Source organism: Mustela erminea, chromosome 20, assembly GCF_009829155.1.
Source record: "Mustela erminea isolate mMusErm1 chromosome 20, mMusErm1.Pri, whole genome shotgun sequence".
Taxonomy (NCBI): Eukaryota; Metazoa; Chordata; class Mammalia; order Carnivora; family Mustelidae; genus Mustela; species Mustela erminea.
This window is the reverse complement of record NC_045633.1, coordinates 7,317,218-7,333,643: the sequence shown is the minus strand read 5'-3', so window position 1 is coordinate 7,333,643 and position 16,426 is coordinate 7,317,218. Positions and strand designations below refer to the sequence as shown.

Here is a 16,426-nt window from a genome sequence, read left to right as displayed (position 1 = left end):
CACTTAGCATACTGTTTTCAAGGTTCATCTATGTTGTAGTTTGTATCAATACTTCATTACTTTTCATTGTCAGGTAATAGCCCATTGTATGGATATACTGCATTTACTTTGTATATCCTTCATCAGTTGATGGACATTTGGGTTGTTTCCACCTTTTCTTTTGCCTGTTATAAATTGTACTGCTATGAACATTCATCTCTAAGTTTTATATAGACATAAGTTTTCATTTCTTTTGGTTATATACCTAAGAGTGGAATGAATATGTCCTGTAGTAACTGTGTTTAACTTTTTGAGGGGATACCAAAAGTTGTTATCTAAAATTATCTAAAATTGTTTTACTATTTTATACTCTGATCAGCAGCGTATGAAGGTTCCAGTTTTTCCATGTTCTCACCAGCACTTGTTATCATGAGTCTTTTTGTTTATAACTATCTCAGTGGATTTGAATTGGTATCTCATCGTGATTTTGATTTGCATTTCCCTTATGACAAATTACTTGTCTTTATATATATTTTATAATGATTGCTATTTAAAATTAAAGTAAAAATTGTTTTGAACCCAGTATCCATTAAGTAGTTATGATACCAATATTTGAAAAACAGTGTTTTTAAGTTAATAGTATTAGGATAAGATTTTATCCAGGTATTCCCCCTCAGGAGGAATTACCAGATATTCCCATTATAATGAACATAACCTTTTTTACAGTTCGAGGGTTTGCTTCAGAAATGGAGCTTGAGAACTACCTTAAGTATGACTATGGATCTCATAAAGTACTGGCTGCCATCATTTTTGACACTGACTTCAAAAGCAGCAGTGACCCTCTGCCTCTTCAGGTGAGAATGTTATATTTAGAGTTTTCTAAATTCATAGTTTTCTAGTAGTTGTACTTCCAGTTTCTAGGATGACTTTGCTATTACTAACCCAGTTTTATGGATGAAGCAACCAATTTTCCCAATATCAAACTACTAGTATACAATAGAACAAGATTGTGAATCCAGGTCTGAGTAACTAATTTCTGTGCTGTTAATTGTTGGGACTATGATAGGAACTACACACAGAAGGCCTTAGACTCATGGGAAACTTTGACTTCTCAGGCATTGCTTCTAGTTCTATGAAGAGTGGTGATATAAGCTACAGAGCAGATGCATTTTCACTAACAAGGAGCCAAGCATGTAAAGACAAAAAAAATTCTTTTTCTTTGAATGAAACACATAACTTAAGTCCTTTCATAAATGAACAGAAAAGAGTCCAAGGCTCAGCCAATTGATTCAGAACTAGGATATCCATAAGCACTAAGAAAAGATCTGATTATACCATAGCCTATGGGAAGGAGAAAGAAATACAGTGCCTTGAACTTGGTGTCTGCTTATCAGATCTTGTTAGGCATTCTATCCTGGTGGTGTTAGAAATAAATTATCAATCTATAATTTCTAGACATGGAGCCAAGTTCTATGTTTATAATGCAGATGCATGTTAGTAGAAGGTAAAATGAATAAAACTCCTGGTAGGACAATATATATTCTTTCTGTATGTCCCATCCTTCCATGACTCCATGCTTCCATACCAACTGCCTTCCATTTACTAAGTCAAAATTATCCATATGCTGATAATGGATTTAGGCTCAACAGTATGCATTGGCTCGAAGTGTGTACTTAACATTTCAAGTTTTATTATAATTACTATTTGACTGTGTTTGTGTCCCCAGGTATTTGTACTAGATTCCAGCTACTACCTGTATGCTAAACTGAAATAGGCTCACTGCTTGATGTAATGATAGATTTAAATAGGATCCTGTCTCCCAACATAATTGAGAAAATGAATAGGATAAAATAGAAAATTATCTGTCCATAAAGATCCAAGAAAACCACAATTTTGGGGGGGGCTCTGATTCATTTATTTACAGAATAATATTACATTATATAAAGAGATCACAATTTACTTATCAGTTTGCTACTGGACACCTGGGATGTTTATAGCTTTTTTTTTTTGCTACTGAAACAGTGCTACTATGAACATTAGATACTCTGGGTATATGCTTGTACATAGAATTTCTGGGGCATGGTCACATCTTAAAATTTATTACATAAATTCTGTTGTTTTCTGTAGCGATGACACTAGTTCAGACTCCCAGCAACAGTGTCTGAAAGTTCTTATTATTAAACTTAATATTTTCACATGTTTATATTTACTAATTCCATGGATATGAATTAGTTAATTCCACAGTTGTGAAGTGGTCTGCAACTTTTGGCTTGAATTTCCATTTCCTTGGTTCCTGATGAGATTAGCATATGTCCATGTTTTAAGTGATAAATTATTCTTTAGTGAGGTATATATTTGATCTTTCCCCCCAATTTTCTGTGGCAAAATCTATTTTACATATTAATTGGCCAATTTCTTTGTATATCCTACACAAGGACCCCTTGTCTCTCATATGTATTACAAGTATATTTTTCCAGTTTGTGGCTTTCCTTTCAGTTTTGTGTGTGTGTGTGTGTGTGTGTGTGTGTGGTGATCAGATTTTCTTTTGATGACTAGATTTTTATGTTTTAATGCAGCCAAGTTTTTAAATTTTTTAAAAAGTTTTTTAAAATTTTTTATTTTTTAAATAGTTTTTAAAAAGTTTTCTTTTTAAAAAGTTTTTATTTTAATTCCAATTAGTTAACAGACAGTGCTTTATTTCAGGTGTACAATATAGTGATTCAGTAATTCTGTACATTACTCAGTGCTCATTACAAATGCACTCTTTAATCCTTATCACCTATTTCATTCATTTCTCTGCCCACCTCCCCTCTGGTAACATCAGTTCTCTAAAATTAAGACTCTGTTTCTTGATTTCTCTCTCTCTCTCTCTTTTATTTTTTTCCCTTTCCTTGCTTTTTTTTTTTCTTTTTCCTTGCTTGTTTTGAAGAAAACTACAATTTGAATGAGTAAAAACAATCAACTGACACAAACATGGAGATGAATCAGAGGGTGGAATTATCTAACAAAGATTTCAAAGCAGCCACCATAAAAAATGTTTCAACAATAAATTAAAATTGTCTTGAAATGAAAAAGAAAATCTTAGCAAAGACACAGAAATTATAAACAAGGAATTATAAACTTAAAAATACAATGATGTATTAAAAAAAAAAAACTAGTTGAATGGCTGAATAGTAGAAAGGACAGAGCAGAGGATATAATACTGAAGAATAAATTTAGCCAAAGAGGTGCAAGGGGCTTACGGTGAAAACTACAATGCACTGTTGAAAGAAGTTAAAGAAGTTTTAAATAAATGTGAAGATGGCCAAAGTTCCTGGGTAGGAAGACCTAATATTGTTAAGATGTCTTTGGGGGCACATGGGTGGCTCAGTCGGATAAGTGTCTGACTCTTGATCTCAGTTCAGGTCTTGATCTCAGGTTTGTGAGTTCAAGCTGTGCATTGGGCTACACACTGGTTTTGGAGCCTACTTAAAAAACAAAGATGTCAGTACTACCCATAATTAACCTACTGATCCATCACAATCACTATCAAAAGCTTTTTATGCAGAAAGAGAAAAGCCAGTCTTCAAATTCATATAGAATTGCAAGAGACCCAACTTGTAAAAACAGTTTTAAAAAAGAGCAAAGTTAGAGGAGTCACACTACCCAACTCCACCACCTTTTGGTTCACATTACCCATAATCCACCACCTTTTGGTAGGTAGGTACAGAGATTTGAATTCAGAGAGACAGAGTTGTGAATACCATGGTGAGGGAGGAGCCTGCTTACAGAGTGAAATGCAAAATCAGAGCTTATAGAAGTCTGCTACTGTGGGGGATGTAAACTTACTACAATGCTTACTACAGAACTTACTACAATGCTACAGTAATTAAAACAGTCTTGCACTGGCATAAGAACAGGAATAGACCAATGATATAAAATTGAGAGTCTAGAAGTCCACATATTTATGACCAATTTTTGAAAATGGTGCAAAGTACTACTAAAGATACAAATGTAGTAATCCAAAGGGGCACATGCACCTGAATATTTATGGCAGCAATGTCCACAATAATCAAACTATGGAAAGAACCAAATGTCCACCAACAGATGAATGGGTAAAGAAGATGTGATATAGGGCGCCTGGGTGGCTCAGTGGGTTAAGCCGCTGCCTTCGGCTCAGGTCATGATCTCAGGGTCCTGGGATCGAGTCCCGCATCGGGCTCTCTGCTCAGCAGGGAGCCTGCTTCCCTCTCTCTCTCTCTCTCTCTCTCTGCCTGCCTCTCCATCTACTTGTGATTTCTCTCTGTCAAATAAATAAATAAATAAATAAATAAATAAAAAGAAGATGTGATATATATTCACACACACACACACACACACACACACACACACACACAGTGGAATACTATGCAGCCATAAAAAACCTGAAATCTTGCCATTTGCAATGATGTGGATGGAACTAGAGGTTTATGCTAAGTGAAAGAAGTCAATCAGAGAAAGACAATTATCATATGTTCTCTCTGATATGAAGAGTTTGAGAGTCAGGGTGGGGGTCATGGGGGGAAGGGAGGGAAAAAAACAAAACAAAATGGGACCAGAGAGGGAGACAAACTGTAAGAGACTCTTAATCTCAGGAAACAAACCGAGGGTTGCTGGAGGGTAGGGGGGATAAGGATAGAGTGGCTGGGTTGTGGACATTGGGGAGGGTTTATGCTATGGTGAGTGCTGTGAATTGTGTAAGACTGATGATGATTCACAGACCTGTACCGCTGAAGCAAATAATACATTATATGTTAAATAAATAAATACTTAAGAAAATGATGCAAAGTCCATTCTGTGGGAGAGAACAATTTCTTTAACAAATGATGTTAGGACAACTGATTTCCCATATACAAAAGACTAAAAATGGGCCACTACTTCACCCTATATACAAAAATCAACTCAAAATGGACTAATGATCTAAACACAGGAGCTAAAAACAAAACTCTCAGAAGTGCAGATGTGAATAAATCTTTATGAGGGGTGGAGTTAAGATGATGGAGGATTAGGGGCACCCTAAACTTGTCCCTTGACTATAGCTAATTAATTATCAAATCACTCTGAACACCTAGGAAATCAATCAGAGATCCAAGAGAACAAAAACTACAAGTCTACAGGTAGAAAATCCACCACCTTTTGGTAGGTAGGTACAGGGACTTGAATTCAGGGAGACAGAGCTGTGGATACCATGGTGAGGAAGGAGCCTGCTTACAGAGTGAAATGCAGAATCAGAGGTTTTAGAAGTCTGCTACTGAGGGGGATGTGCCTAACTTAAAGGTGCTCAGGTGGTGAAGCAAGGTAGAATTCCAGGTGTGACACCCTGGTCTGAGAATCACCTGGGTCACGAGAACGGGTGGCAACTAAGTGCTGTACTGTTCCCAGTATAACAGTGAGTCTAGGTGCCAGCTCTCTGCTCTGTGTTGCCATAAACTGTGAACCACAGTTCACACGGTTCACACAGGTGTGGTCCTGCAACCACTTTCCTGGGACAGGCCAGCAAATGGCAGAAATGTAAGTTCTCCCTAGGAGGATCAGTGTGGGTCCATGCCACAGGAGTTCCTAAAATCTGAATCTGAAACTCAGTCATGGACCTGAAATAAAAAAACTGGGACACAGGCAGCGTGAAGGCAGGGTTCTGACAGAAACCAGGGTGATAAGAGAGATTGGTTGCTCTTCTCTGAGCACTCACTGAAGAGTAGAGGGTGTAAACTTCCAACCCTGGGGCTAGGGAGGGGGTCTCTGCCATATTTATCCCACTCATCAGTGCTGAAACCCCTCAGGGAGAAAACAGCACCACGTAGTGGAATCCAGACCCACTTATACCAGTCCCTGCTGCCCTGTGCTCTGGAGGCGATTTTTGCTAGGGTAAGGCCACCTGAGCATCAGTGCAATGGCCCCCTTCCTCAGAAGACCAATAAAAACAACTCTCCCACAGTTCATTGATCATAGAGGGCTGCAAAGTTTCAGCTCCAGGGGAAAGTAGTATCTAGCCTTCTTTACACTTTTATTCTTTTTATTATTATTATTTCATTTATTTTTTTATTTTTTCAAGTTTTTCCCTATTTTTATTTATATATACTTTGTGTGCGTGTATGTGTGTATAATTTATTTTTTGTTTACTTTCATTATATTTTATTTTACTTTCTTATTTTGGAGTCTAGATTCTTTTTTTTTTTTTTTAAGATTTTTTTATTTTATTTATTTGTCATAGAGAGAGAAGTGAGAGCAAGCACAGGCAGACAGAGTGGAAGGCAGAGGCAGAGGGAGAAGCAGGCTCCCTGCCAAGCAAGGAGCCCGATGTGGGACTCGATCCCAGGACGCTGGGATCATGACCTGAGCCGAAGGCAGCCGCTCAACCAACTGAGCCACCCAGGTGTCCCTGGAGTCTAGATTCTTTTAACAAGAAGACCAAACATATGCCCAGGATTTAGTTTTATTGTTGTTGTTTTGTTGTTGTTTTCTTTTTATTCTTTTCTTTCCTGGACAAAATGATGAGACAAGAGAAATTCACGCCAAAATAAAGAGCAGGCGTTAGTACTTACGGCCAGGAATTTCATCAATACAGATATAAGTTAAGATGTCTGAACTAGAATTTAAAATGAGTATAATTTATTAGCTGGGCTTGGAAAAAAGCATAGAAGACCTTAGGAAATCCATTACTGCAGAATTAAAGAACTAAAATCTATTCAGGCCAAAATTTAAAATGCTATAAACAAAATGCAGTCCCAAGTGGAAGCCATAAAAAACAAGAATGGATGAAGCAGAGGAGTGAATCAGTGATATGGAAGATAAAATTATGGAAAACAATGAAGCTGAAAAGGAGGGAAAGAAAGGTAACGGACCACAAAGATAGGCTTAAGGAACTCAATGACTTCTTAAAATGTAGTAACATTCATGGGGCACCTAGGTGGCTCAGTGGGTTAAAGCCTCTGCCTTCGGTGCAGGTCATGATCCCAGGGTCCTGGGATCGAGCCACACATCAGACTTTCTGCTCAACAGGGAGTCTGCTTCCTCCTCCTCTCTCTCTCTCTCTCTGCCTGCCTTTCTACCTACTTGTGATCTCTGTCTGTCAAATAAATAAATAAATAAATTTTTAAAAAATGTAGTGACATTCATATCTTGGTAGTCCCAGAAGATGAAAAGAGAGAGAGGGAGACAGAAGTTTTATTCAAACAAATTATAGCTGAAAAACTTCCCTAATCTGGGGAAGGACACAGATATCAAAATCTGGGAAGCACAGAGAACTCCCACTCAACAACAAAAGCCAACCATCGCCAAGGCATAGCATATTCAAATTCACAAAATATACAGATAAGTAAAGAATCCTGAAAGGAGAAAGGGGAAAAAAGTTCTTAACCTGCAAGGGAAGGTATATTAAGTTCACAGCAAATCTGTCTGCAGAAACTTGGCAGGCTAGAAAAGAGGAAATATTCAACATACTGAATGGGGGAAAGTCTGCAGCCAGGAATACTTTATCTATCAAGGCAGTCATTCAAAACAGAAGGAGAAAGAAAGAGGTTATCAAAACCTGAAGGAGTTCATGACCACTAACCCAGCCCTGTAAGAAATTTTAAGGGGGATTCTTTGAGTAAAGAAGAAAAAAGAACAAAAGCAACAAAGACTAGAAAAGACCAGAGAACATCACAAGAAACACCAACTCTACGGGTTAACACAATGGTACTACATTCATATCTTTCAATAATCACTGTGAATGTAGATGGACTAAATGATCCAATCAAAAGGCATAGGGTATCAAATGGATTTTAAAACAAGATCCATCTATATGCTGCATACAAGAGACTCATTTTAGACCTAAAGACATCTGCATATTGAAAGTGAGAGGACAGAAAACCATCTTTCATGCTAATGGATGTCAAAAGAAAACAAGAATAGCCATACTTACATCAGAAAAAAACTAGATTTTAAACCAAAGATGTAAGAAGACATGAAAAAGGGATTTATATTATACTTAAGGGGTCTATTCATCAGGAAGATCTAACTATTGTAAATATGCCCCCAACTTGGGAGCTTCCAAATATATAAGTTAATTAAGAATAAACATAAAGAAACTCATTGATAATACAATAATTGTAGGGGACTTTAACACCCCACTCATAGCAATGGATAGATCATTGAAGCTCAACAAGAAAACAATGGCTTTGAATGTCAGATGGACTTAACAGATATACTCTGAACATTGAACATTTCATCCTAAAGCAGTAGAATACACTTCTTTTCAAGTGCGCATGGAACATTCTCCAGAATAGATCATATACTGGGTCACAATTCAGCCCTCAACTTGTACAAAAAGATGGACCCCACAGCGCTATGAAACTGGAAGTGAACCAAAGGAAAAATTTGGAAAGACCACATATACATGGAGACTAAAGAACATCCTACTAAAGAATGAATGGGTTACCCAGGAAATTAAAGAAGAATTTTTAAAATATATGGAAGCAAATGAAAATGAAAACAATAATTCCAAATCTTTGGTGATGTAGCAAAGGCAGTCCTAAGAAGATAGTATACTGCAATACAGGTCTATTAATATAGGTATATTGCAACGCCTCAAGAAGCAAGAAAAGTCTGAAGTACACAACCTAACCTTACATCTAAAAGAGGTAGAAAAGGAATAGCAAATAAAGCCTAATGCCAGCAGAAGAAGGGAAATAGCACAGATTAGAGCAGAAATAAATGATATAGAAACAACAACAACAAAACAGTAGAATAGATTAATGAAACTAATTAGCTTCTGCTTTGAAAGAATTAATAAAATTGATAAACTCCCAGCAAGACTTATCAAGAACAAAAGAGATGGGATGCCTGGGTGGCTCAGTCAAGTGTCTGCCTTCAGCTCAAGTCATGAATCCAGGGTCCTAGGATCGAGTCCTGTCTCAGGCTCTCTGCTCAGCAGGAAGCCTACTTCTTCCTCTCTGCCTGCCATTCTGTCTGCTTGTGCTTTCTCTCAAATAAATAAATAAAATCTTTTTAAAAAGAGAGAGAGAGGACCCAAATAGATAAAATCATGAATGAAAAAGATCACAGACAAACCCAGAGAAATACAAAGAATTATCAGAGAATACCATGAAAAATTGTATGCCAACAAACTGGGTAGTCTGAAAGAAATGGATAAATTCCTGGAAACCTACAAATTACCAAAACGGAGTCAGGGAGAAATAGAAAGTGTGAACAGACTTCTAACCAGCAAAAAAAATTGAATCAGTAATCAGAAATCTAAAAAAACCAAAGTGCAGAGCCAGATGGGTTCCCAGGGGAATTCTACCAGACATTTTTTTTTTAAAGATTTTATTTATTTATTTGACAGAGAGAAATCACAAGTAGATGGAGAGGCAGGCAGAGAGAGAGAGAGAGGGAAGCAGGCTCCCTGCCGAGCAGAGAGCCCGATGCGGGACTCGATCCCAGGACCCTGAGATCATGACCTGAGCCGAAGGCAGCGGCTTAACCCACTGAGCCACCCAGGCGCCCCTCTACCAGACATTTAAAGAAGAGTTAATACCTATTTTCCTCAAAACAGTTCCAAAAAATAGAAATGGAAGGAAAACTTGCAAACTCATTCTACAAAGCCACCATTACCTTGATTCCAAAATCAAAGACTACATGAAAAAGAAAAATTACAGGGCAATATCCCTGATGAATACGGATGCCAAAATTCTCACCAAGGTACTAGCCAATAGGATCCAACAGTACATTAAAAGAATTATTCACCACGATCAAGTGGGATTTATTCCTGGATTGCAGGGATGGTTCAGTATTTGCAAGTCAATGAACATGATATACCATATTAATGAAAGAATAAAAACCATATGATTCTCCGTAGATGCAGAAAAAGCATTTATCTTTTCAAGTTTTCTAGTATGATCAATATGATTTCTGTTTTCTGACTGTAGCTTAAACAAATGTATAGCTTTCTGTCGTGTACAGGTTCCACCTTTTGTGCCATCTCCTTTGAGCAAGTAGGTTGATTCCCAAATATTTATACCACAAATAATGTTACAACAAATTTGTTCATGTTTCCTTTATATTGTTAGAGGTGTACAAGTCTGTTCCTGGAAGTAGGATTGTTGAATCAAACCATAAATGCATGTGTAGTTTTATTAAACTTTACCATATTCTCTATTATAGTTGTGTCATTTTGCCTCCCACAACCAATGTATTAAAGTGCCTGTTTGTCTACAGCTTCACTCACAGAGCTTCTAGTGTGATGGGTAAGAAATAGCTCTGTAATTTTAATTTGTGTTTATTTCATTGTATGACATTGAGAAACTTTTCATATGTTTATGGGCCATTTGTATGTGTCTTTTTGTGAACTACCTGTATTCTGAGAGGACTTTAGATATTCTTATGATCAGAGGACTAGTGCTTTCAGTCACTGTAATTTCTAAGTATTCAGAATCACTGACATCAGATGAGTCTCATCTTTCAAACCATGTGTTTTCCCATTTGGACTTAACTTTTCTTTATTTTTAATATGTGCATTTCAGTTTTATATGGTTTTAAACATGATTTGTTTCCTATTGCTGCTTCTAGGTAAAATATCATCTGCGTTTTATTAGGATACAGAGATCTTTGATGTGGCCAGAGAGACTGGGCTGGAAGACATCCTTACTCTTTCCTGTTCATCCTCCTGTAGGACCCAGGAATGCAGATTATGATGATGGAGGAAGTCCTGGTGCGCAAATCGTCGAACATCCTTATTTCATTATCTCAGTTGCATGTTTACCTACATATATGGTTATATGTATGTTTTATACATGTATATACCCATTGCATATGTGTTCTTAACTTGTAATTTTTTAATTTAATTTATATTTTATCAAAACTACTTTCAATTCTGTACATTAGTGGTGGTTTAGTGTTTTGCTTTCCAAATACAAATACCTTCATTTGTTGGCATCGCTTGCCTATTCATGTCTATATATAATTTTACTGATTTGATATTGTGGTAATTTTAAAAAAGATTTATTTATTTGACAGACAGAGATCACAAGTAGGCAGAGTGGCAGTCAGAGAGAGAGGGGGAAGCAGGCTCCCTGCTGAGCAGAGAGCCTGATGTGGGGCTCGATCCCAGGACCCTGGGATCATGAGCTGAGCCAAAGGCAGAGGCTTTAACCCACTGAGCCACCCAGGCGCCCCAAAACTGTGGTAATTTTTAATTCAGATTTTTATTTTGAAAATTATCTTACATGAAAAATCATTGATGTGGAACTTTGGATTTACCAACTATCTTGAGATTTTTATCTTTAGCAAATATTTATAGAAGAAAAAAGCTGTGCATATTCTAGCACAAGGAACAAAAGTTGGAAACAACTTAAAATCAGTAAAAGAATAGTTGAGCCTATTAGACAGTCCTTAAAAATAAACCGTACAGAGTCTACTCTAAGATTGAATTTAAGTTTAAGGATTAAACTGAGTCAATACATACATGTATTTAAATAGTTAGTTGGAGATGGGTGGTGATTATTTCAGGCAGTGGAAGTAAAATCATGAACACATACAGGACAGGATGCCACATTCAGGGAACTGCATGGCCTTTTGTTTGTTTTCTTTCTTTATTAGCTAGAATAGATGGTGCATGTAAGGCTGTTATAAATGAGGTTAAGGGGTGCCTGGGTAGCTCAGTGGGTTAAAGCCTCTGCCTTCGGCTCAGAAGCTTCTGCCTTTGGCTCAATCCTGGAATCGAGTCCCACATCAGGCTCTCTGCTTGGCAGGAAGCCTGCTTCCCTCTCTCTCTCTCTGCCTTCCCCTCTGCCTACATAAGAGCTCTGTCTTTCAAATAAATAAATAAAATTAAAAAAGAAAAAAGAAATGAAGTTAAGAGGCAAAAACGTCATTAAAGACCTGGCATATAGGTGAAGGAGTATGAAATTTCTCCTGGAAATTATGAGAGACACAGGTTATAGCAATATTCAGCTTTAATAGGAGAAATGATTTATTATGGTAGTGGATGCATATCTCCAAGCGATAACACTCATAGTTTATCTTTGGTTTTTGTTGTATACTGTTGCAGAGCAAATAGTACTGTGGCCTGTGTTTCACAATTTATATAATAATTATATAAATGATCAAGATATTTCAGAGAATGTTCAACAAAGGAGGACAAAGGTACAAAGACTAAGAAAGATTGGCAGGGAAATGAGTAGAAAATTAAGATAATCTATTACATGAACCAAGGGAGGAGTGGAAAACTATGCTTAAATTTTCAGTTATATTACCACAAATGAACTTTTGTGATATTTTAAAGCTTAAAACAACATTCCTCCACAGAACACAGTTTCAAATAATCTAACACACATTTTGTTTAGATATCTATTTAAAGATTTATATTTATTTGGGAGTTCCATGTTTTCAGATATATTATTGGTTCCAAATTTTGAAAATATGTTTTTCCAACTTTTGATTTTATCTATGCTGTCCTTTATTGAAATAGCAGAGATCTTTAATTAGATGTAATTTGTCATATTTTGGCCACATGGTCTTTTTCTGGGCTTTCGTTTAAGAAGTCCATCCCTACTTCAAAAATATTCTTCTACTATTTCCTCTTTATGGTTTTTCCTTCAGTAATTTGGTTGTTAATCCATGAGGAAGTAGTTCATGTTTGTGTGTAGTTGGGCTAGGGATTCAGTATTGTTTTTTTACCACAGAGAGGAAAATAGTTTTCCCAAAACTGTTTAAAATAATGTCCTAAAATTCTTTTTTTCTATTAGTCTATTTTTTTTTAAATTTTTTACTACTACTACTACTACTACTACTACTACTATCATTAATATTATTATTTGAGAGAGAGAGACAGCAACAGAAATAGCGAGAGAGAGCATAAGCAGGGAGGAGAGGGAGAAGCAGACTCTGCACTGAGCAGGGAGCCCAACATGGGGCACAATCCCAGAAACCTGGGATTGCCACCTGAGCTGAAGGCAGACGCTTAACCGACTGAGCTACCCAGGTGCCCCTAGTCTTTCTACTCTTAAACTAATATAGTATTACTATTAGAGTGGTTTTGTGTACTGCATCTTAATATCAACTGAGACTCCAAAAAAAAACTCAGAATATGGAACTAGCAGATAAGAACTTGTTGTAATGTGGCTATTATAACTATTCTCAGTCATTGAATTAAAATGTGTACAATGAAAGAAGTGGTAAGTCTCAGCAGAGAATTAGAAACCATAAAAAAGGAATAAAACAAAGTCTAGAATTGGAAAATATAGGACAGATTTAATAATGAAGATAACAGAAGAAAGAGTAAATGAACTTGGAACAATAAAATGTGTTCAGTTTGAAAAACAAAAAAATTGACTTTCATTGAAATGTGGAGCAATACCAAAAGTTCTAACATAAGTGTAATTAGAATCCCTGATGGGTAAAAGAAGAGAGAAGAAAAACGTATGTGTAGAAAAATGGCTTTAAGAGTCTTAAATGTGTAACAAACTGAGGATTGCTGGGGGGTGCGGGTCTAGGGATATGGTGGCTGGGTCATGGACACTGGGGAGGGTATGTGCTATGGTGAGTGCTGTGAAATGTGTAAGTCTGATGTACCTCTGGGGCAAATAATACATTATATGTTAATTTTTTTAAAGTGTCTTAAATGTGATTAAAGATAGTAACCATAAAGTGGCTGGAGCAGGTATACACATATCTGATAAGACAGATTTCAAGACAAAGGATCAATTTGTCAGGAAGATATAACGATTCTAAATATGTATATATTTAATAACAGCTTCAAAATACATGAAGCAAAAATTGACAGAATTAAAGGGAGAATTGGGCAATACCATAGTTGTCAATGGAGATAATAATATCCTTCTCTCAATAGTTGACAGAACATCTAAACAAAAAAAATTGTAAAGAAGTAGATGATATGAAGAATGTTCTAAGTTTCCCTGAGCTGATTGACATTTACAGAGCAATTACTCAACAGTGGTAGAAAACACATTCTTTTTAAGTTCACATGGCATTTTCACCAGAATAACTCTTATATTGAGTTGTAAAATAAATCACATTGAAATTAAAAAGACTGAAATCATATAGAGTGTAATGAGTCAAAGAAGTCACAAATCAGAAAATATTTTAAATCGAATAATAAGAAAACCTGACATGTTAAGATATGGGAGCAAAACTGGAGGATTATAGCTAAAGCCATGCTTAGAATTTTATAGTTTTAAATGTTCATATTAGAAAAATGGAAAAGTGCAAAATTAATGATCAGAGTTCCAATTTTAGAAAATGGATAAAAACAAATTAAATCCTAAGTTGTCTTTTAGTTGTATGGTTGCTTTTTAGTTGTATGGTTAATGTGGACCAATTTTTCTTGCATTTTTCTGCGTTACTCTGTAGAATTTATCTGTGATTCTCAGCCTCATTTCTGTATTTCTTCATCTCTCTAATATCTAATTAAATCTGCCTTCTTTTTAAAATACAGATTACATTAACAAGCCTTCCACTGTTACTAAGTATATGTAATTTTGGGAAGATGTGAATCAGATTCAGCTGAAGATGTATCCCTTATTTCTTTTTCTTTTCTTTTCTTTTTTTTTTTTAAGATTTATTTATTTATTTATTTGACAGGCAGAGATCACAAATAGGCAGAGAGGCAGGCAGAGAGAGAGGAGGAAGCAGGCTCCCCACTGAGCAGAGAGCCCGACTTGAGGCTCGATCCCAGGACCCTGGGATCATGACCTGAGCCGAAGGCAGAGGCTTTAACCCACTGGCCACCCAGATGCCCCGTATCCCTTATTTCTGTGTCAAAACAATGATATGTTTTCAGGGTAATTAAGTGCATTTAGCCTCGATACACCAGTAAATTTGTGTTCTGTAGGTGACAAACTATGACTTACTTGAATTGCCATGTTATTTATGTGTCTGAGCAATTCCTTGGTCTGCTTTATTTGACATTGTTTGTTTTCTCTTGCAGGGTACATCAGAGAAGGGTTCCTGGCCGTACAGCATGCCTTGGATAAGGCCATCATGCTGTATCATGAAAGCAGTGCTAGCCAGAAACTGTTTGATAATATCAGTATCTTTATCCAGAGATTTCCACACCCAGCTTATTCTCATGATGGATTAATTTGGATCATTAGTTCCTTCCTCCCTTTGATGTTCATCCTGATGTTCTCTCCAACTGTACTTTCCATCATGCGATCCATTGTCTGGGAAAGGGAAAAAAGATTGAAGGTAATCTCAGTTTCTTTGTTTCAAGTTATTAAATTCCATTTATTTAAATTTATCTAAATTCCAGTTAGGTAACATATAATGTAGAATTTAGAGATTCATCACTTATATACAACACCTGGGGCCCATCACAAGTGCTCTCTTTAATCCCCATCACCTATTTAAACCACCCCACCACCCCACTTCCCCTCCAGCAGCCCCAAGTTTGTTCTGTATAGTTAAGAGTCTGTTCTATGGTTTGCCTCTCTCTTTTTTCACTTCTATGTTCATCTGTTTCTGTAAAAATGTTTTTAGGCATGTGGGACTCTTTTGTATAGAGAGTTGGATTATTTCTATATATTTGTCATTAGTAGGTAGTTGTTACATCCCAGTAGCAGGAAACGTAAAATAAGAAAAGTGAGTACTGATATCATTTGTCAGTTTTTCAAGCTGGCAGAATTTCAGAAAGAAACTTGTCTCTTGGGAGCAATGGGAAGAGAAAACCTAAAGGCATGCAGGGGGACAAAAAAGGTCACTGGAAGGATTTAAAACCTTAATAATTAGAGTATCAATGAACAGGTCCTGGCTAAATTAAAATAAAACCCCACATCTTAGGCCTTTACCTTCATATCTGTTACCCTAATGTCTGGGTATCAACAAAAAAATTATTAGGCACACCAAAAATTAAGAAAAAAACTTGGTCCAAAGAGGCAAATCAGTTACCAGAACCAGACACAGATAAAACACAAATGTTGGAAATACCAGACAAGGAATTTTAAATTACTATAATTAATTATTTAAAGGCTCTAAGGGAAAGGTAGATGTGTCCAGGATCCTCAAGATAGCCCCTAGTTTCTGAAATTCTCTAGAAGGACTAGTGGGACTTGGCATATAGTTTTTGCTCACAGCGAGGCATTATTATAGTGGTATAGGAAGTAAATAAACATAGCTGGCTCAGAAGAGGCTATGACACAGGCAAAGCCTAGAGGAATTCACCTGCAGGCTTCTTCAGTTAACCCCACAAGAGGTCACACAGAGCACACTCTTGCCCCAGCAATGAAAACCCAGTATGTTTGTAAAGAAAATCCAGCAGTATGTTTGTGATGTTTGTGTCCAGGGGAGTCCATTAGAGATTTAGCACCCGAGGTTTTGATGGGGACTGGTCATGTAGACACCCTTTGCCTAGCATTTACCAAAATTCCACACTCCTAGAAAGCAGGTATTCAGCATAAACCATAGTGTTTGTACCAACAGTTTTGGCACAGTC

General features: G+C 36.6%; 1 protein-coding gene across 6 annotated transcripts in view; it reads left to right on the top strand.

The window, feature by feature from the left end:
• Positions 1-16,426, top strand: part of LOC116581350 (ATP-binding cassette sub-family A member 3-like) — a 183,551-nt gene that overhangs the window by 13,221 nt on the left and 153,904 nt on the right. For 5 of the 6 annotated variants that reach the window (XM_032328503.1, XM_032328504.1, XM_032328502.1 and 2 more), the window contains 3 exons: positions 706-833; positions 10,546-10,687; positions 14,924-15,183. In XM_032328503.1, the coding sequence (XP_032184394.1) occupies positions 706-833; positions 10,546-10,687; positions 14,924-15,183 (530 nt within the window). Of the gene's footprint in view, positions 1-705; positions 834-10,545; positions 10,688-14,923; positions 15,184-16,426 lie in introns of those variants that run through there. The other variant, XM_032328506.1, reaches the window with a different exon arrangement.